At 38.0% G+C, this 24197-nt stretch overlaps 1 protein-coding gene across 1 annotated transcript in view; it reads right to left on the bottom strand.

Annotated features, from left to right (window-relative positions):
- Positions 1-24197, bottom strand: part of camk1b (calcium/calmodulin-dependent protein kinase Ib) — a 56446-nt gene that overhangs the window by 10030 nt on the left and 22219 nt on the right. Inside the window, exon 3 of the mRNA XM_066697911.1 lies at positions 4271-4402. Within this exon, the coding sequence (XP_066554008.1) occupies positions 4271-4402 (132 nt within the window). The remainder of the gene's footprint in view (positions 1-4270; positions 4403-24197) is intronic.

Here is a 24197-nt window from a genome sequence, read left to right as displayed (position 1 = left end):
ATTACATTGAATTAGGTGAATATGAGGTTGTTAAATAATACTGGGGATGGACATTTCAACTTATAGCCAAGGAACAAGGAACATCATCAATAGAGGTTCTTCTGTACAGCAGAGGAGAGATTTGTTCTTTGCTTTCATTCATCACAGTGACTAAGATATTTGTGTATTCATCATGGCTCTGTTTAAATTATCAATGAATCAAAGTCCTGGCAGAGACTACTTCCTCTCTGGCCACCAGGCGTCACTATCAAACCATAGATAGATCTGCTTAAGATAATTTCACTTAGAGAGGGAGAATCCAAATACGGACAAAGCATAGACCAGGGAGACAGAGGGCAGCTGTTGGCACTGGGTCCAAAGGCTTATACTATTTTGTAGGACCTCAAAGATCCCGTTCAGATGCTGTAAGTGGGATGGGGGTTATTGCAGCCCCAGGTTCTCCATTTCAGAAAAGTCGCCCATTAATACATCCACTACTCCTACAGAATCAACAGAGCTAAGGACTGCCCAGGCAGCTCAGGAGATGGGCAGATGCATCAGTGCGGGCCCAGACCACATATACTCATATACACATGAATCCTCGGAGGGGACAGAGAGTAGCATGGTAGAGAATGGGGCAGGCCGATGGCCCATACCTCCCATTGCCAACAGACTAATGACCTAATTTCACCAGCTCTGCAGCTGACCAAAGTAATGATCCCCCAGTTACACCTGCTGCCTTTGACAGGACTGTTGGTAGCATGTGAGTGAAATGCTGGCATGTTATTTCTGTTATGAAACCACTGAACAATAAAGCCTTTAAGAGAACAGCAGCGGACAAGGTGTCTATCTGGTTCGAAACCACAGATGCATGTAAATACATTCAATGGCACACAGGGATATCTACAAAAGAAAGCTATCACATCTCATAAGATCAGACAGTATAGGTTGTGGGTTGTAAAGCTGGCTCAGGCAACATTCTTTCTCAGAAGCGATTATTAAGCAATCAGAAGAATGTGTGCATCTCACACCTCCGACGCCTGGGAAGCTGTGACCTTTTCAAACAAAGGACCCTGTAGTGACCAAGCATGTTTTGAAAACAAGAGCAGCACCTGCCCCTGCTGGGCTGGACTTTTAAGGGCACTAGGAAATCTACAGCGCTGTGTTCCAGGAAGAAATGAGGAAACAAACTGCAATGCCGACATGAAGATTATCTCTGGTAAATGTCACAAAACTGAAAGTTGCAGCTCACCACTCCTGAGAGACTGGCCCAGTCACTCTCAAGCCTGAAGGAAATGGATCTGAAATGCTTGTCAGTTTTCATATTGTTGCATAACAACATCAGCAACAAAAAATCTAATCATTTTTATATTAAATGTCAACAGGAAGAGCTGACATAAGACAAATTCGAGGACTATCTTCCCAGCTGAATTTGGATAAGATTTTCTAAATAAGAGACACTACACCACAGCACTGTCACTAATGTCACTTTGGCATGGATTACACAACAGCACCCAACCAGGCAATGGTTGCCATTTGCTGACGATTGCCTTGGGTGGATTAGCATTGGTATTACACAGATCATATCTTTTAAAATGAACAGAGAAAATAAACCATCTCTTAGAGGTGTGGCTTGAAAGCAAAAGCACTGCATAATTTCACTTTAATTAAAATGAAGTGGCAATATTACATTATAATTTATATGTAGAGCATAATTAGTTTCCTTTATAATGAAAGTTTAGAGCTGTCCATATTAATAAAGCGTTGCCTTCTGATTCTCTTTATGTTTGGCCTCTTCTTTGAAGTATTTAAATGATACTTGGTTCATGTTTAATGAAATTAGACTCGTCAGACGTTTGTTTTGCTCATGTGAGAATTATTTCCTGAGAGGTCGGACACACCATTTTAGGGACAGAAAAACAGTGGATAGTGAAACTAGTGCTTAAGGATCTCTTACCTAGTGGCTAACCAGCATGAAGAAAAGCCCAGGAGAACTACAAAGTGCATAAGCAGCTGTACATAAAGTGCTTCTTAAAACACAAGCTCTTACTCTGACTTAATTAAATATTATTGATTGAATAAGAGAGAGAAAAGCATATTGTTCTTGGCACAAAAGCAAATTTAATCTCTTAGCTCTATATACATTACAACTCCTCACCCTAGTCATGAGGATGATATTTAAATAACAGCATACAATCAGAAAGGTGCCTTCGAAAGCATTTAAAATTTTAAAAAATACAGACAACACCTCATAAAACAGAAGCTTGTTCACTTTAAATACCAATCTTATCTATCCTATACAAACACAGAAGTAACCAGTTTTAAATCAAGGCTTTGGCTGGGATGGAAAGCATTGTATCGTAATATTCGTCCTCCATTACAAAGAGACAAAAGAGAAGAACGAAAACATTAGAACTAAATCCTCTTATTAAAGCATAAGTTCTAGGAAAGTGTGTATCCGAGCAGAATTAATTGTCTCCGTGGGTATATATATGTAGTGCTCTACAGTTGGTCACAAGCCTGAGGAATTATAACCCTGGCTGCCCCTCAGTGTGGATGGATGGAGGAAGGATGGACGGCCAATTGAGTCCATCTGCTAAAGTTGGGGAGGGAAAAACAATCTAAACAGAAATGGATAGCAGCCATCTTGTGTGTTAAAAGTTTAGACACACAGACACTCGCAAGGTATACTTATATTGATTTTACAGTGCCTTGCACGAGCATTCACTACCTACCAAATATGAATATAATATATACATATATACACACACATATATATATATATACACACACACACGTATATATGTTAGTCCTATATGAAAGTTCCACGAACGCAAGCTAAACAAACGGCAACAAAATGTGGACACTGTGAATACTGTGAATACTTTTGCAAGGTGCTGTGTCCTGCTTGCTCTCAAGATTCAAGTGAATCGTGTAATTGTTGGCAGAAGTACAATATGGAACTGTGCTTCAGAAAGATTAAGAAAATAAATAAAAGCAATTTAATTGCATTTTACCTTCACCTGAAGAGCACTTTTGTAGAATGTATTTAAATGAAACTGACACACCATAGAAGCAATGAAAAGCTCCAAAGTATGTAGCTAATATGGGTGCAGCCCAAGTCAAAACTTGCATTGGGAGAGACAGTACACAACATACATTTTTTAACAACAATGCATCTAATTATAAATCTAAGCGTAATAGTAGATTAAACTGTGAGGTAAAGAGATTAAAAGCATTACATTTTTTTCTATATTGTCAGATATTCCACGTGTTCTACACGAGTACTCAGTTTTCACTTCTGATTTATGACATTATTTCCAACAGGATTCTTGGAAATGTTTTGTACTGTCATTGTTACTTAAAAGGTTTGTGTCAGACCACCGACTACTTAATATTCAGGTTTCTGTAAGAATACTAATAGCCATACACTGCATACTAGTAAAATCTACCAAAAATCCTCTCCTCGGGTACTTTCAGGAATGGACATAGTTTTGATTAGTTGTGTAAGATTGCAATTTTATGTACATTTACATGTAGAGCATGTGATTTGGGCCATATAAATGTGCTGAGAAAATTAAATGAAGGTCCATTTCTTTCATTATGTTCAGAGAGAGCTAAGCAATGGAATTTTACAGCCATTCGCTTTCATGAATAAAAACCCAGCACTAGAGTCTTCAATCCAGAAATAGAACAGCTGGGAGCTTGAAACAGGGACGGAGAAATTCAGATGGGAGAAACTGTTAGGATAAATCTCCATCTTTAAAACGTCAGGTCATTTTATTTTAAAACGGTACACACACACACAGATTTATAAGAGCTAGAAATTACTGTTAAACTGTCTCTCCATGTTCGTACATAACACTGCTGTAGGGAGGAACAACGCAATGGCCAGCCCTATGTATCTGCCATAACCATGGCAACAGTGCAACTAAAAATAGAAATATCTCCTTTAGTTCTGACATTTCCGGTACATAATTCCAGACACTTTAATGACAGATACTACTTCATGATTAAGATAAACACTTATTATTATTTGTCTTAGACAGGATTATGAAAGTGAACAAAGTTGCAAAGGCAAAACAAACACACACACACACCTCTCTGTTGGTTTCATTTTGTGTGTGTATGTGTGCGTGTGTGTGGGTGTGTATGTGGCATGTATTGATTTGTATATGGTATCCTGAAATGCATCACAAGGTATTTCGGGGGGGATCCCCCTCAATTTATAAGATCCAGTTTCGTCAACATAACCCCAAGATGAATCAGTTGCACGCAGGCTTGCACTGACTTGTGAAGGACTGCGATCTCGTTCTCGATGCTGTTCTCCTTCCCCTCCAGGGCCTTCTTTGGAATGCACTTGATGGCAACGAGCCGCTGCGTCCGCTTCTCCTCGGCGAGAACTACCTCAGAAAAGGCTCCCCTGAAACAGAAACACAAGAGACCAGTAAGGAGATGCCATTTCACTCTGATATTCACTCTGTAGGACTATAAAACATTGCAGAACCACACCAGTAATTCTCTTAAAGAAACAATTCAGTACAGTTTCAGCTCATTGTTAAAAAAAAATAGTGTTGGCGAGAAAAGAAAAGCAGGAGACGGATGCTAAATATAAAACTCAATCGTGTCCAACAACCCAGCAATGTTTTTCTTGTTTGTTTTGTTTGTAGACCTCATAGTAGGTGTAAAGACGGAGACAATGATCGTAACACAATGAAGACTTCACGACTCATGGAAACGACTTCTCAAAGAGATGATGCACAAAAACAGACAATTGCTAGAGCTGAACCTGTAGCATCCAACAAATATCAGCGATTTACATTTCATACAGCAGAGTATGTCAAAATTGGTGGGATTCCTTTCTTTTTGTGTTTTATTTGTTTGGCTGTTATGGAGGTGACGGTAGAGATACACGTCTGGCTCCGTGATCAATGCAGCCGTGACAGACTCAAATTAATCACCCCTAACAGCAGACCACAACTGGGCCCTGTGCCTTGCACCTCTGCAATGCACTTCCTTTATTTTCTGGAATCTAATTTACATCCTGACATTCGGCATATGTTCTGAAAGAGAAAGAGACTGGAGAGAGGGAAGGATGGAGACACAGACAGGCTATAGGTCTGGGAGGCTGAGGAGGAACATGCCATCAGTCAGTTTAATTGAGCAAATTTCTGACACCGGACCATTAATCAATCACTCAAACCTTTATTTAACTACATTAACTGAAAAGAAATTCCCCAATTATAGCGAGGACCTGATGAAGAAGCTCACACTACTGCAGTGGGCGGCAAACACCGTAAGTCCACAAAGAGTAAAACACAAAATGAAAGGATTAAACTTGTATTGGAAACCACTGTAATACAAGGCTAAAAGTAGCCATCTTTATGACGTTCATTAATATGTCAGAGTCACTACGAAAAGCATCTTCCTATATAGTGCCTTACAGTTTGAACATCTACTGGAGGTTATTCTAAACCTTGGCAAGGCGAAACAAATTACCCCCAGCAAAAACTGTTGACTTCCTGGGCACAGCCATTTTGATAAAATTACTAGCCTTTGGTTTTACGGCGATGAAGAAACTTAATAAAATGAAGCCATGTAGACAGCAGTAATGGTTGTGCATTTCGATTAAAGTAATCATTTGATATACGTCAAGACACATTCGAATCACAAGCCAGGCTGCATTGTTAAAGCAAGGGAAAAGGGGGATTTTTCTCCTGGCTTTTATAAATTACCCACCGAGACAAAACCAAACTGTCATGACATAGAATGAGATTTGCAGGAAGAACTGTAAAATATGGCCGGCCCTGGATTATTGTTTTTTAGTCCCACATTAGTGCTAATTATTCTAGAAGAGGTCCCACAATCTAGGATGGTGTTTTTGTTATTCAAGATCTGGTGGGGGACTAAAATCATGAAAGAAATGGAAGCAGAGAGAAACAGAAGCAGAGTAGCACACAAACACAGAGAGAGAAAGAACAACACACTATTATTATTAACACACTAGCCCTGTAAATGTCTATACATACATGTAAAATAATTGTACACATGTACAATATGTAGAGCTTTTTAACTTGTATTTTATTATTGTATTGATTGTGTTGCCTTTACTGTATTTGTAAATGATTTGGCAACACTTTTGTAAACTTATGCCAATAAAGCTTATTTTGAACTTGAAAGACAGAAAGCACAAGAGAGAGAGAGAGAGAAAGCAAGACCGAAAGCACGAGAGACAGAGAGCAGTAAATGCTTTGGAATTTTCCATTTCCATTTTCCACATAATGCCGGCTCTGGAGGCAACACTACCCTTTTAATCTCAAGCATGGGCTGATTACCGAAGAAGTGCTTGGCAGACATCAGAACAGTATCCTAGAGGTTTCACAGTTTTAAACACTGTACAGGGCCGAGCAGCGCTGCTAAATGCCTATGTAAATTAGAGGGGGGGGCAGCCGGGCAGTGTGTCTGAACACTCAGCCGTGGCACTAATACAATACATTCACCTGCAGTACAGTACGGCCACAATGGCAGATGGAGACATCAGCGGCTGTGCAAGCAAAGCACGTCACACTGCATATATACACACAAGACCTGGTTCACTGACACCCATGATGGATTCAGGGTTAGCAAACAACTCAGACCCTGTACTGGCAGCAGCTAAAAGTCTTCAACTTTCAAACACTTTAACTTTCCAAATGGTAAAGTGCTTTTACTTAGGCAAAGCAGCCAATCCCACAACCTTAATTTACACCTAACAGCCAACTGCAAATACATACATGTTTCTGGTGAATTGAAGCATAAAAGGCTTTGGATGTGGCCTTTGCAGTTACTTTTAATAATGAATGCAACAATGGGAATAAACTTTTTTTTCCCTTCACATGTTTTGGTACTTTATGAAAAAACACACATAATGAAGCAAAGGCCATGTTTACTTTCTGCTTTTACCCTTTTGCTCTTGTTGGTTTAAAATATTTATTAAAAAAGAAGAGGGAAAAGAAGTGTTATTTATAAAACAGTAACCCAACACCACTTGCTTAGCTGCTGGGATCCTGCCAACAGCCTGCTGTCCTGCAATTGGCATTAAAGATTTCAACGTGCTCTCGTGCTCAGTACGAGCTTGGAGCTGGGAAGACCGAGGGCTGCTACATGCATTAGATATTGCCCTTAGGGGGCTGCCGAACTAATGACACTATGAGCTTCGGCTAAGAATCTCCCTCATGCGGGCACAGGGTCACGAGTAGCCTATAGGTAATCATGCCTGAAGATCCTGCTGCTGTGGCTTTTACCAAGGCAACGATAACTGATAACAAGTTGTCTCTTTCTACAAAGGCCGAACTGCCACCTGTAGACCATCTCCCAGAAGAAGTCAGGTGTGACGATTGCTTTACAATATTGGAAAAATTGCTCCACATCCCGGCCATCTTCGGAGCACAGTGCAAGGTATTTCTGAAGGCACATGTGGATCAACTGTCTGACTGATTGAATATATTCTCTGGCACGACTTCATCCAGTAATTCAGCTCACAAAAGAGGTTTAAACAGTCCATTTATTTAATTAACAGCTGAAAATGGAAAATGCACATGAATATACACGCACATGTTCTAGTCTAAGAAATGTATTATTCTGTGCAAACAATGCAGATTACTTTGTTACTCCCAACAGGAAGCTCTTAACGTATAGCATATTCCCGGGAAGGTGGTGTTTAAATACAGAGTAAAAAGATTAACATGTGGTGCTTTAATGATCTGTGCAATCAGAATACAAACAAAACTCACAACAAGAAAAATATGCACCAAAGTGCTTAAACTGAAATGCAGTACTGACAAACAAAATCAAATTTGTCAACTAACAGAGACAGTGGGATTAATCCCCATAAAAGCTTACATTTAATTAATGCAATCCTTGCTCCTATTCCATATCTCTGCTAGGCTGAAACAGCACAGATAGAAGCTGGAACCCGTGTCTGTTATTATCATTTAAGGAGCATCCCTTTTAACCTTCACTTCAGATCTGTAAAATACATTTAAATGACTCATTCTTTACACATTTTGTCTATTCCACTATCATACATATAATGTACAAAAGCTGACACGGCACATCACACACTGACAGTGTTCATCACACGTTCAGAACTGCCAGCCAAATGACAAGCAAAGATGATCCTCTTTTCCTAACATGCCCATCCGTGCTGTCATTGACATCCTACAATTGATATATAAGTGATAATCTGATATCAAATTAAATCAGTATACTGAATTCTAGAAAATATTTTTTGGAAAAGACTAGAGAATTCCTCTATAGATCATATCATTAGAAGGAAAAAAGCTTTTCTATGTATTTTCACCGTTTCAGCTGCTGATGCTATTTAAAAATGTAAACTTCGTGTTGCTTAGCACCAGTCGCTAATGGCAACCACGGGCGTGCAAGAAGCCTGCTCTTGGACGGAGACTGAGACTGAGATCTGATTTTTAATGACTCTGCTATGCAAGAGCCATTCTGGAGCATCAAAAGAATGCAAAGTAACATCAGAAAAAGTACTTAATGAGGTTCAGGTCTTTCTTGAAGAATTAAAGGTCATGCAGCAGTTAATTGAGATACAGGCATACACTTTTCTTAAATACAAGATATGTCATGGCCATTAAACCATTCAATTTAAATGGTGAACTTAAAGGCCCACAATGTATTGTATATGGGCCGGGTAAGTTATTACATTTGAAGAATGTACACAGACATGCAAATGATAAGCATCCACTTATGCTTTATAAGTTATAAGTGACAAGACTAGTGTCACACCTGATTTCCCTGGACTTAATTTATTTTTCATCACTCATTCCATAACAGCTTGGGCCTTGATACACAATGATATTAAACAACCTGAAATGCCATCTTTCTGTCATGACACTCCCTTTAAAATTCAAGTCTTAGAAAGCATCCACTGGCCTTCTTTCAAACTTGCATGATGTTCCCTGGCAGTGAACAATTATTTAATTGTATCTGATTTTCATTAACAATACATGAGCACCTGATAACTGGCCATATAATAGCTGTGAGGATTTATTATCTACAAAGATGTGGACACTTTTCAAATATAACATATATCAAAAGTATTTGTATATTTGTTAACAGAAGTATTACAGCATGTTTCCAAAATAATTATTGAAGTAAGTTTAACTTTTGGACAAGAGGTCTTCGTAAATACTGCATCTCTAGCCAACCAATGCATGGATTAAAATCAAAACTTTGCTAATACTCTAATCATTGGCAGCTTCAGTTTTGAGCTTTCATCTACTCATAGATATAACCACTATGACGTATAGGTTTGTAGTTTGCCACTAATGGATGGGTCAAAGATCAGATTAAACATTTATCCTCATCATCAAAATATAAATAAATATTATTTAATTCACAATTTTTGGACCCCTCAAATCAAAGGTCAGTGGCCATTTTGGTCTGCAGACATGGCACCTAGCTCTTATATAATTGAGGCTTTCAAGGTGGCCATTTTGGATACCTCATGATCAGAGGCGATCCTAGGGTATGTGGGGGCCCCAGGCAAAATAATTCCAGACGGTGATGCTGGGGGGGGGGGTGCAGCGGAGTTTTCTTCCGTGAAAGCTAGGGGGGGTGCAGCGGAGTTTATTTCCATGAGAGCGGGGGGGGGAACAAGTTGGGGGGGTTTGCCATTTGGGGGCCCCCCCTCAGCCCGGGGCCCCAGGCAATTGCCTAGGATGCCTACCCCCTTGCGATGCCCCTGCTTGTGATACTAAACCAAACATTTTCAAAAAAAGAGGATATACTGCAGTGATAATGGGGAAAAAAGGGAAGGTAAACCCATTCATCTCATACGCATACACACACACACACACACACACACACACACACACACACACACACACACACACACACACACACACACAATTTGACAGGAAAAGAACATGAAAGGTTCTTGGAGAAAACAAACAAAACAAAAATTAGACGGGTCTCCCAGAGACACTGGCCCTACGTAGAGACACAGCAGCAAAATCCGAGTGATGTGGTGACAAAGCCAAACCTCTGAGATGAACCTAATAAGTTTTAGAGTCAAGTTTTGACAGATTGGAAGAATATATCAAATGTTACCAACTTAGTACATATGTTTGTAGGACTATAGAGAGTATAGGACTATAGTATTCACAATACATTGGTATGCCAGCAAAACACTTATTTTATTTAACATTAATAACATTTTATAATATGTATAAGTTAGGCTACACATAAACATTTGACATAAATAAAATAACCACAATAAAAAACATATAGGCTCTATAGTTACTGACCTTTAAGTTTAATTAATTTCAAAAAGTATGGTCTTTGAAATAGGCTACACGGTACACTGATGTGAAGTGAATCCTACTGGCAAACTAGGATGAGAAATCCAATAAAATGCTTTACTGTAAGGCTCTGCTGAGCACAGAGTCTGAGGCCAAACAATCGTGGGGGGGAAACTAAAAACAAAACATGTTCTTATTAGTTTCATTGATTCTGTCAGCACATGACACTGCCCTCAGGTGAGTACACAGCCCTCCACAATCTCCTGGACACATTTCACCTACTATCTTGATCCAAGTCAATGTACATAGGTAACAAATTAAATCTGTGACAAATCGAGAGCACAATATAAAACTATTTTCTGAGGAATGATGTTATAGGCTTAGATATCTATCGACTGCCTGTTGTACACGGCCAACTAATCACAGAGCCCAACAATTTAATTTTTCCTTCTATTCCTGGTATATCTACTTATCTTAACTGTTTAAAAGTAAAATACAACTCAACAATTCATTGTGTAGCCATTTAAATAATACAATCATCTTGCTCAAAAAGATAAGACAGTATTAAGTTACAGATTAGACCCAGCGCAGTGTTTAATGTTGTGGGAGCTGTATAAATGTGAACCTGTCCTTCTCTTTGCCAAACGGTTTCATCCTACGTGTGCCCAAATCAATTTGCAACCTCTTAAATTGCTGCACTTGCAAAATGGGATGGCTTAATTTATTAAGAGCTCATGCCATCATTCTTTTACTCTGACAGAAGGATGTTTTATCAACTGCAGTCTCTTAACCATCATTTACACTGCGATATATACAAAAATTATAAGTGACAGGACTAGTGTCACACCTGATTGCCCTGGACTTAATTTCTTTTTCATTACTCATTCCATAACAGCTTGGGCCTTGATACACAATGTTATTAAACAACCTGAAATGCCATCTTTCTGTCATGACACTCCCTTTAAAATTAAAAGTCTTAGAAAAAATACAGATTTAAGAAGCAATCCAAGGACACAAATTCCATCCCCAAGCTGGGATTAAATCAAACCTTTGACCCATCTGCTAATCAACAAATACAAAACTGTACCCAGGTGTGACGTAATTTTGAGTATGATGCTACTTTCTTCTAATTGTACATGTAGCCACTATGTTATAAGAACATAAGAACATGAGAAGGTTTACAAACGAGAGGAGGCCATTCGACCCATCGTGCTCGTTTGGTGTCCCTTAATAACTAAGTGATCCAAGGATCCTATCCAGTCTTTTTTTAAATGTTCCCAAACTTTCAGCTTCAACCACATCGCTGGGTAGTTTGTTCCAGATTGTGGCAACTCTCTGATATACAGGTTTGTACTTTAGATTAGCAGGTGGGTCAAAAATGTTCTTACGTTCTTTCTTACTTCTGATACAACCAAATAATACATGGGCGCCTTCATGTTGTGCAGAATGTGCACAGATCTGACCGGCAAAGCAATTCAGTTTCAGAATCTGTGATGATTGTCTGTATCATGAATGCATCCAATATACATGCTGTATGTAGTTATTGAACACAACAACATGCCACTATACTTGTGAATATTATAAACAGTGCACGTTGCGCTGCCGAATGGTGATTGTTTTACCTATATACAATAACACAGTGTGACGTCCCCTAAATATCCAACGAGGAATATTTTACTGCTACTGCCATACCAAACATATAGTGCTACTTTACATAATACATTAAATGAAGGGTTTTTATAGCAATTTGTTATTTCTGATAATTATTTTCTCACACAAACAAAGTACAAATAAGTTTGAAATTATTGAAAAATGACATCAGCATCTTTAGATAAAATTGTACGCTACTTTAATTTGCATTATTTTCCATTTAGAAAAAAATGAGATATAACTTTGTAACAACGTTGATGAATATACCCTAATATCCAATTGTTGTCAGATTACGGATGTTACCGTTAAGTAAATGAACAAATACAAATGCACGTATCATCTTAACCGGTACTGTACACGCTTTTGGGTGAAATATGGAGTTCATTTTCTTTTTTAAAGAACCGAGACCACATTCAAGTTTTCCAATTGAACTGAACTCAGTTATTTTGCCAACTCTTTCATTGTCTCGGTTCGTTTCGGTCAATCAAAATGTGTTCTTCACACTCTTCTCCAAAAAAAAACGAACCGCATCTAAATACGAAACAAACCTCTAGTGTGAACGAGCCTTTAGACTGCATTACAGTGACACTGATGGTAGTTTGTTTTGAATTATTTAAATTTTATTTTAATGCAGTAATGTCAAACTTTAAAAAAAAAAGAAAAAGAAAATAAGTTGTTTTGAGCAATCAATCAATCGCAGATCTGTATACACAATGTGTAGTCATGCTTTTTTCTCATTTGATTTCTCGCAGTTGATTTAACTTTGCTGCCGTGTGTCAAGACCCCACACAATGCCTCTCGTCACACAACCATGAGAGAGCCAAGTCTCATACTGGGTTCACTGGTTCAAATGCTCTGTGATCACTGGGTCCAGTGACCACAACGCAAAAACACACAACCATACAACCTGATGAACTGGGCATTGTGCATAAATGCACCTAGATTGACGTATCATTTGCCTTTCCCTCCTGAATAGTTCTCCAAACCGAACCGCTGCCCTGGTTGGAACCAATAGCCCAGTAAACACAATGGAAGGAAACTGGCAAAACAGGGAAATGATCGAACTTGTACAAACACGTCCAGAATATGGGTCTGGGTCTGCTCTCCCGAATCCACAGGCTTCTGTATTGTCTCGGTCCTATGGCTAAAGCACTCTTGCGAGCAATCTGTTTTCTGTGTGAATGGATCCTTGCCGTCAATTTTCCGGCATTTCAGTGTGAATGGGGCTTAAGTAATAAAACAACAATCTTCATTCAGCCCAACTTTTTTTGGCCTTGAACAATTGAATAAAATTAATTTCTAGGTAGAGGCAGTTTGGACAGCCCAGGTCTTGCAATGTGAGAACATAATCCTAAACTCACTAATCTCTACCACGGGACAGGGGCCACATCTGAAGGCTAATGCAATATCCATTAATACACACACAAAGGATGAGCTGGAAGGTCAGTCATTAAATAATGAGACCAAAAGGTTTGCACACCTTTAATTTGCTATTTTCAGTAACACAGGTTTTACAGAGTATTGCATATTTCTCAATACGTATGTCTACGGGTATGTTTAATTTCAGTTTATCAAGAATATGCATTCCATTCATTCAAACCTTGTTTTGAGTGCAGTTGGCAGCATTCCATATAGCAAAGAATACATAAAACTACTAGGCTTCGATTTTTATTCATTCTATGGTGGAATTTATGCATTTTCCATAGTACTCAACATACATTGCATAAAAAAAAAAAAATTCAATCTGGTTTTATTTCAGGGGTGTTAACAGTGTATTACTGTACCATTTTTATTAAAAGAGATTTGAAAAACCTTGCTGTTTGCAAGGAAAAAGAAATCCAGTCTCATTTCCAGATGTGAAGTAAATTTTTTGAAAACGGAAGGCTCTCCCCTGGTAATGTGCTTTATTGTTGCCATGAGACCATGTTTAATTAAAACAAGCCATCGCTGTGCTTCAGAGAGATTGCGAGACACACAAGGCTTTAACACATTCTGGGTTTCCTGAAATAAATGCATTGACCCCCGTCTGGCCTCTCACTGGATAATGACCATCCCACAATGACTTCGGCACTGACCACCGTCCGTAATCTTAATACTGAGTCTGCCACATTTCACGTTCTTCATTTACTTAATGTTATTCATAGGGCCTACTATCAGAATAAATTATACAGCACATCAGATTAGTGGGGTATATAGCAGGGAATTTTCATACATTAAACAATTGTTTTGATTTAATATTAAACATTTTCCTACACAAAGAACATTGATAGCTTCCTGAAAATAGATTATCTCATGTCATACCATAACACATAGAATATGCAGAACGATCTGCAATTCTAAGCCAAGTGGTTTACATATTGACACAGACAATACCATGATGCACCCATACTTATCATATGAATCACATTTGTACAATTAAATGAAAACATGCAAAAGGCTCCAACAGAACCCTAAAACAACGGTTATCTAATTTAATTAAATGACAATACAATGCTTTATAAATGTGTTTTTTAATTAACACTACAGCACTGTGTTTTGTATATACAACATATAAAAAGTGAATCGTTACCTTTTTTAATCAACTGATATGAAATATTTGTTTTAATCAGATGTTCCATTCTTTATTGTTTTGTATGCTCTCAGGTTTCTTTTTTTAAAAGGTAAGCTGCTGATTTATTTTATCGTTCTTTAAATCATTCTGTTTATGCCTAAGGGATACTTCTCTTAAGAAGTCAATCTATGATCTTGCTATGACTGTGTCATAGCTTTCCATTCATGCAAATCTGAATCAATCTGAATCATACTGCATATAACCCTTTCTCTGCTGTAATTTCCAGGATAAGTCTACTAAACATAGGATTACACATATGATCAATTGACAAAACAGAAGATGTACTGGGAGCATATGATGTTTATTACAAAGCAACCATTACAAAAAAGAAACAAACCTTAAGTTGACACCAGGTTACCTCACAGATCATTAGTTACCGAAACCATTCGGTGATGATTCACAAGAATACTTGGAAATTGTTTTTCTTACAGCTGTTTACACAACCTACTTCTATACAAACACAAAGGTCCACTTACATAACATTTTCGTGATTGAAAACCCACCATTAATTAAGTCGCCTAAAAATGTCTATTTCTGTAAAGGTCAATCCATTTTTGAAATAGATACACATAACTGAACATAAGTACGAGTCAATTATATCAGCAGAGGAAACGCTGAGGGATAATAGTTAGATAACCAATGTTGTATTAGGTTTGACACAAACCAAATAATGTTTATTAGCAGCTTTCATAATCAAAACATGTAATTTGTGTCAATAAAGCTGACTACAATTTAAAAGTTTGACTGGAACAGGCAACATCTTAGCTCTATATACTCAAAGCGTAGTGTTAATAATAATCACTATTACCAGGACTCTGTCATAGCCCATCATAAAGGGTTATTGTGTTGTCTCTAATCTCTGAAGTAAAGCTGTCCCTGTCCACCACCCTCCTGCATTATCAGTAAAGCTCTCAGAGACAAACCTCTCATCATTCCCTCTCTCAGGTGTCAGCATGTTCAATAGATGGCATATTGACCTCAGTCACATACAAAAGGTCATATCTGAAATCCTGCACAGGAATAAACCTGGATCAACTGCTAAACAAATTCACTGTGTTAAACAAGGTATTCTATTCTCCCCCAGTTATATATACAGACACAGGATTGTATCTGAAAACATTATGATTACAATAAAATAAAAATAAATAAAAACAACAAGCTGAATATATCAAGAAAAAACAAGTAAAATCAAAAGTACTGAAGCTCAACAATGACGGTGATATCCCCCTCCAAAGAACTGTGCATTTTGAAGACCATCCCAAATCAGCAAAATAAGCATGAAACATTAAAACATTATAAAAATATATTTTAAAGTTCACTATTTCGGGTTTCAATCACATTCACGGCCATTCCAGAGTAGATATAAATCTTTCCTCAATCATAAATCAAAAAACAGAAGAAACGCAAAACTACATTTAAAAAAAGAGCTGGGGAGTTCCTTATTTAATGTTTTTTTTTTAATTATTATTATTTATTTATTTATTTATTTATATTATCCCTGACCACACACTCCCATCAAACTACAAATGGCCCCAGTAGTCTGAGGTTTGCAGTCAACAACCAGGCTCTGAACTAACTGAATGCATTCTGTATGTTTTGATTAACTCCACAGATGTTATGCCTGCATCTTTCCAACAATAAGAACAGATTTAGCAAAAACCTCTTCCATGTAACAAATAGCTTAACAAACAGCAAGATATATATTTAATGATCCCTGTCAGGGAACAATTCTCCAAATAGCAAGTTTCATTGGATGCTTTGTATTCCTGTCATTATAAATAATATTAATAACCTAATCATATTTTTTTCCAACTCAGGACATAAAATGGTTAAAGTGACAAAACTAGTTTTAGAACTATCTTCATGGTTGAGCTAGAAACCATGACAACAGAGGGATAATACAAAGGCTGCCCTCAGAGAGAGGGTGCGTGTGATTGGTGCTTTAAATATTAACCCATCGCCAGGATTTATGACCGTCCCTGTGGATGTGCACTTTGTTTGTCTTGTTTACCCGAGATAAGAATGGAGTACTGCAGCATACATTTATGCAGAAGTCACACACACACACACACACACATATACACTCACCTAAAGGATTATTAGGAACACCTGTTCAATTTCTCATTGATGCAATTATCTAACCAACCAATCACATGGCAGTTGCTTCAATGCATTTAGGGGTGTGGTCCTGGTCAAGACAATCTCCTGAACTCCAAACTGAATGTCTGAATGGGAAAGAAAGGTGATTTAAGCAATTTTGAGCGTGGCATGGTTGTTGGTGCCAGACGGGCCGGTCTGAGTATTTCACAATCTGCTCAGTTACTGGGATTTTCACGCACAACCATTTCTAGGGTTTACAAAGAATGGTGTGAAAAGGGAAAAACATCCAGTATGCGGCAGTCCTGTGGGCGAAAATGCCTTGTTGATGCTAGAGGTCAGAGGAGAATGGGCCGACTGATTCAAGCTGATAGAAGAGCAACTTTGACTGAAATAACCACTCGTTACAACCGAGGTATGCAGCAAAGCATTTGTGAAGCCACAACACGTACAACCTTGAGGCGGATGAGCTACAACAGCAGAAGACCCCACCGGGTACCACTCATCTCCACTACAAATAGGAAAAAGAGGCTACAATTTGCACAAGCTCACCAAAATTGGACAGTTGAAGACTGGAAAAATGTTGCCTGGTCTGATGAGTCTCGATTTCTGTTGAGACATTCAGATGGTAGAGTCAGAATTTGGCGTAAACAGAATGAGAACATGGATCCATCATGCCTTGTTACCACTGTGCAGGCTGGTGGTGGTGGTGTAATGGTGTGGGGGATGTTTTCTTGGCACACTTTAGGCCCCTTAGTGCCAATTGGGCATCGTTTAAATGCCACGGCCTACCTGAGCATTGTTTCTGACCATGTCCATCCCTTTATGACCACCATGTACCCATCCTCTGATGGCTACTTCCAGCAGGATAATGCACCATGTCACAAAGGTCGAATCATTTCAAATTGGTTTCTTGAACATGACAATGAGTTCACTGTACTAAACTGGCCCCCACAGTCACCAGATCTCAACCCAATAGAGCATCTTTGGGATGTGGTGGAACGGGAGCTTCGTGCCCTGGATGTGCATCCCACAAATCTCCATCAACTGCAAGATGCTATCCTATCAGTATGGGCCAACATTTCTAAAGAATGCTTTCAGCACCTTGTTGAATCAATGCCACGTAGAATTAAGGCAGTTCTGAAGGCGAAAGGGGGTCAAACACAGTATTAGTATGGTGTTCCTAATAATCCTTTAGGTGAGTGTATATATATATATATATATATATATATATATATATATATATATATATATATATATATATGTATATGGATTACTCCTAAACAGGGTGATTTATGGGGGGGGAAAGGGGGATATTGTTTAAAAATATGATATGCATTTCAAAGATCTTTCCCTTCCTTGTTGAATATAAACACAAAAGATCATAGTCCCACCCTTTGTTCCAAAGGTTGATCTTTTTTTTTTTTTAAATGGTCCACATGATTTAAAAGTATGACCTTTTAACCATTTACAAATTAAGCTCAATCTCTGTTGTAAGGCATAATAACTAAAGTTTACACACTGGCATCCTCTACACAGCTAAGCATTTAATACATATATTTGGCAATTAGAAAATTGAATGTATTGCTGCATTGACAAGCAGTTTGAAGGAGACTATCCTGTTACATAACAGAGGAAGGCAAATAGGTCTGACCTCAGAAAGATTACGCAGGTAATACCAATGTGTTGAGACATTGCTCCTGCTACTATGATGCTCTTCTTGTGTGACGTTTAAAATTGATGGATGTATTCTATGATTCACCTGAAGAGAAATCATCATCAACATCCTGTTTTTTCTTTTTAGCTGCAGTGTAAACAAAACATTGTAGTTCACTCAATTAAGCCTGAGAAGGACACCGCCTCCTTAGTTCAGTGTCTGCAGGACTTGTTTTTAACACAGTAAACACATACAGAAGCAAGTCAATGTTCATTGGCTGGATGACTGTTTATAGATAGACAGCTGTGCAGAGTAAATTAGGCACAAAAACTGAAGGGTGTAATCATGTAGTGAAAGCAGCAGGACAGTGCCACAACCATAGGGCCTTCAACGGAAGATATGCATTGTAGACCTAATGGAAATATTTTTTTCACAAATGTTGCTAAATAATATATATCAAAACATCTTTCCCAGCATGATCACCATTAGGCATAAGCAGAGTCAACAGCCATATGGTTAAAATAGACATGCTTTTACTCTGCAGCTACACAGAATATTTGGAAAGCATGCACTGTGGTACACACAAAAATAGCTCTGGGAACAAAAAACTAAGGGTGAAGAGCAGGGGGTGATATTGTAGACGTAAGAAGTGTGGAGCCCTTTTTGTTTTAATCTGACTTCATGTCTAATTTCCAGGGTGAGAGGAACCAATAACCTGAGAAATTAAAAACACCAGAAAAAGGAATTTCAGGCTTCTCTACAAATCTTATGGGTGTCCTTTAAAATCCCTGGTATTTAATTAAAATAAAACTGGCCCTTTAGCAATTAGATTAGTATAAACATCTATGTGAGTCTCTTTAGTGTACATTTGCTCTAAATGATAAATGCCAAAGAGGGAGTTTCTTCGACAGTTTCAAATAATATCAACATTAAAATGAGCTACTACTTACACTTAATAGCTTTACAACTTCATAAATGTATTAATAGTATTAGCAGTTTAAAAACAACTCCAGCCTTCGCGGTACCTTTCGGATTTCTAAAACCCACGTAAGGCACCTCAACAGGAGAATATGACGCATTCTCCTTGTGAGAAAATGAACACGGAGGGAAAATATAATTCTCATTTAAATACCAGCATCCTTGCAATTATTATTCTGTGCTCAACTATGCCCTGATCGAGCATATACATAATTAATTTGCCATGATTCGAGAAAATCAACCCAGCTTCCGTCTCCGGTTGTTTTCCTGAACACGACATTCAAGAACCAAAGGTCCAAACCCCCTAACAATTAAAGCCAGGCCCTGCCTATTGACATGTCTGAGGTTCAATTCTTCCTGGAACAAATAATCTCTGCTTCCTGCCAGGAAATACACTTATACCAAGTTAATTAACTATTCCCTAGCCACTTACAAAAACCAAAACACTCCCACAAACAGACATACATTTTCTCTCATTATACACAAAATGTCTATCAATTCTCCCCATCCCCCACCTCTACGCATTCTAGCAGTGTGTAACAAAACAGAAACTGACATCAAATGCTGAGTAAAACACAACCGGATAAAAGCAATAAAAACTGTTCCAATGTCCCCAAAGCCCATTTCCCTATAAGAATATATTTCACAAGCTAAGGGAATGTTTCAGATCATGACTTTTCTTAAGGTCAATTACACCTTTTTGCAATATAATTATATAAGTGCAGAATGGAATACATATTTGTTTTATTTTTTTCTGGTAAGGCTCACTAAGGGCTTCTCCTTTCGAAGGGCAATCAGTTGCAAAGTGGAAGTTGAAGGGATAGATAAACAATGGTCTTGATGGAAAATTTCAGTTTGCATTTTATTCTTGTCTTTAGTCTGTGTTTGTGATGTCCACGTAACCTTTCAATACCAGCTCAAACCTGATTATTTCTTATTCAGTGAACAGTCCAAAAATATACTGTTTTTTTGTCAGCATAGACCAAACCACCACCTTACCTATACCTCAATCCTTATTTAAGCAGTGTCTTAGGCTTGTTGTTTAATGATTTATTTATTTTGACTGTGCTTTTCAATTACAGACTGAGTCCAAATCATGCGCTGCAGGGTAGTATTTGCATAACCTGCTGAGCCTGAAACAGCTTTGTATTTTATTTATGAAATATAGCAACAAAAAGCATGGTCTTTCTTGTCACAGTCTCTGCTTGCACACTCTCCTGGGATATATACGTGCTTAAGATCAGCTTATTGCTTAACAATACACCTCTGTTAGCCCTGCCCGAGGGTAAATTGCCTCTAATGGTGATCTTGAACAGCATCAACGTTTAACTGCTGGTGACAGAAAGTAACGCATTTGTGCAACAGTGTCAATCAAACAGTGTTGCGTGGATCTGTTGTCTAAATATAATAATTAAGATCTCTTTGTTATTAGGATGACTATCAGAACTTCTTAAGCATTTAAAAAAAAAAAAAAAAAAAAATCGACGTTCATCTCTCAACCGAACCGTTGTCTCCACTTGCAGAAACACAGGAAAAAATTAGGAGACTGATGTTAAAGAAGTTGTTTAATTGCTGTTCTTCGTTATAGTTAAGGGTCTGCCTAAATGAAATCTTGTGATGATAAGTGTTGGTGGAATGAATGGGTAGAGTCTTCCCTAAGTCACACAGGTGCAGCTATTCTCAGAGACAACATGAATTGAAGAAGCAAGGAGGCCAACCTACAAGTCCCTCAGGCTAACCCGGTTACCAAAACAAAAGATGCCGTCTTCATGTCAAAGTAAACAAGTGCAGATCTATCCACAACAAACCATTCTCAGGATGCAGGGCTAATGCTTGAAGATTCACAAGAAAAGCTACAAAAGCCATGTTGGTTTGCAGGAAGTGTGTCTAATACGCATTTGCAATGGCTGTAAAATGTTCCCTTTGTTTAAATACACAGACAGTACTTGAAAATGTTCAGGGATAGAACAAAATTATGTGATAAACCTTAATAATGATTTACCCAGAAATTCACATGCTTAACTTTTGTTCTGTACACAGAATGAACCAAGACTACCTAATAAATAACTTTCAGTCAGATCAAGGAAGAGTCCTCATGCATGTGAATGAAGGCAAATAAAACCAGAAAATGACTAAAGAATGCTAACCTGATGTCGTGATGGATTGCACACTAAAGCCAAAGCAGCACTAGGAAAAGATATTTGTGTAAAGATTCTAAATTCACCAGGCCTTTAAGTGATTATCTTCAATAAACCCAACCACTTTATGTACCTTTAGAAAATGCAATAATTATATTATCACTGTCCATGACCTACAGACAAACGGGTCTTTGACAACCACTAGCATTCACTCAGGTAGCTTTCAACACAGCAAATAAAATTAAAAAAAACACAGAAAATACTAAGGTTTTTCATTTCAGAGACTGAGTCCTATTTTAAATCATTAAGTAGGCAAGACAGAATCTGCGTAACCAAAGAAAGAAATCAGAAAATTGCAGTTTTCTTTTCTTATATGGTTGTTTCCTTATTATAATGTCCGCTTTAAATGTGGAAAGAAGAGCTATAGAAGTGAGTACTAACAGAGAACCTTGTAGGGTTCACTTAATCAAAGCAACCCACCTCGGATTAGATTTTACTGAATATATAACCATCCCAGTAATTCAAACCACTTTGTCATGGAATTTAGTACATCCACCTAAAGAATGTGAGGCTGGATGAATCGGCCAGGCACTAAATTCCTTACTAAGCTTTGTAACAGTAGTACAAAAAAATGTGGCAAGACTTGCAATATACTTTAAGGTACCTCCACGAAAAAAAAATGATGTGAAGCTACTAGTAAACTTCATTTTCAGCTATGAATACATGTGTGCAGAAGAAATGCAAGCTCATACTACAGCACCAGTGTTTTGCATAGTAATTATTGTTCATAGCACATATCTGGTAAACCTTATTAACAGTTTCTGGATTATGATCCAAGTTATTATTCAGAGAGAAAGAGCCTATAACCCCTGATACATACCATAGCCATATATGGTGGTCTTCTACCAAACAAACATTATTGGGATATTACACGTTCAATAATATTTTCAAGAAACCGCTGAAGAATAATAAGGCAAAAAAAGTGGTTATAGTGCTTAAGTGTAGTGATATCTGGAGGACATTATGAGAAAGGCACCCCATTAGTGCAAATATCGCTTTCAATCAACATGGCAATAAAATGGCTTCCATCCAAAATCAAAGTAAAGGAATGTGATGCAGTAATGTAGTACATCATCTAAACAGCAACTATCCACACCTCCAAAAATGTTAATGCTTGCCATCAGGAAACCTGGCCTTGGGGAAAACAATCTATGCCTTCCTCAGGACCTATTCCAATTAATCCACTAATGATATTACTGCGTGTAATTCCTTGACTCTCCCATGAGTGCTCAAAGGGGCGGAAATTACAGGCATGTAGATCTTCAACAGCTAAATCAATATTAATTCATTTGAGATGAAAGGGGCAGCTGAATTATTGATCAGGTTAGACACCTCTCCATATTTACAGTGCTGAGCGAGGCAGCTGTTCCCGACCTCCCACTCCATAAAATATTCAAACACAGAGTTGAAGAGAACGCAGGGAACCGAATGGCTTTCTGATTCTCACAGAGAGGCTGTTCGTTCGAAAGGGCTGTTATACACGCTCTCACAAACCTGGCATTGGAGCTTTCCCTACTCCACTGTGGAGGGCTCTCCAAATGTTTCAAGCCCCTAAGAGCGGGACCTGCTGTCTGACCAGAAGAAGAAAACTAAAAATGGCAGAGTGTAACACTTCACTATTTTTCATAATTGAAAGTTAAGTGACTTCAAAACACTAGAAATTCAAAGCACATGTATCCATGGACCATGTCTCGATTTCCCTACCGTTTCAAACTCATGTTCCCTTATATTTTCTTACTACAGCTAAAACATACATCACATACAGTAATGTAAGTGCTTGAATTTACCTCTCATAAGGAAAAGGAAACTGAATGAGTGTTTTGGTCTTTTAGTTTGGCACTGGCTATCCTACAGAACCAACCTGAACCAGCTTTCAAACAATATATCGAACTGTGTGCATTCAAAATCTACTCCCCCCAAAAATAAAAAGGTAGGTAGGAAACTGAAAAGAAAGCAACAAATAAAATAAAAAATGTAAAACTACACACACTGCTAAAGACAACCATTTGACAACTGTGAAGTTACAACATACAAACCGTTGTCGGACTAACTGAATGTTAACTTTTTATCAATAGAGATGCCTGATACTACTATGCAAAGAAGGGGTGATGAAAGATTTTGCTGATCCGAAAAGCCACTGCAACAAACACGATTAATTTCCAGGACTGCTCCAGATAAATCTTAAACTTTTGTATATAATGCAGCAGGCTTATTATTCAAGTTGATTCATGTTTGCTGAGCTGGCATTATGAAAACTAACAGCCAGCTTCCGTCGTCCGCACGATTAGTCACAAGAATTGAAGAAGATCGCGTATCACCGTACTACCATTAAGCAATACCAGCACCTAGTCCGATTTATCACTCTATTGATTGTAGATAATTCAGATGCTTAAACTTCAGTCCTGCCCAGCGGCTGAGAGACAGACGCGCACTAAAGCACTGTAGTCCCATAGTATACAACTTGTATCCTGCTGGCATCCAGTTTAAAACTGAGGATATGCATTTTTATATAAAAAAATTAAAACCCATTTCAAGAACTGATCAAATACAGACACTTTATATTGTATTATTAAATTATATAATGCGACCTGTAAAGAAAGTATTCCATTCATTCAGTCATAGGTGTTTTAAATATACATTAGTACACTTAATTTCATGTCTTTGTTTTACTGGTTCCTGTTCGGCTTAACTGTTGCTTAAATCTGTACCTCAAAAAAGAT

The sequence above is a fragment of the Amia ocellicauda genome, chromosome 3 (assembly GCF_036373705.1).
Source record: "Amia ocellicauda isolate fAmiCal2 chromosome 3, fAmiCal2.hap1, whole genome shotgun sequence".
Classification (NCBI taxonomy): Eukaryota; Metazoa; Chordata; class Actinopteri; order Amiiformes; family Amiidae; genus Amia; species Amia ocellicauda.
Note: the sequence above shows the minus strand (reverse complement) of the source record. Positions and strands in the feature narration are given on the sequence as shown.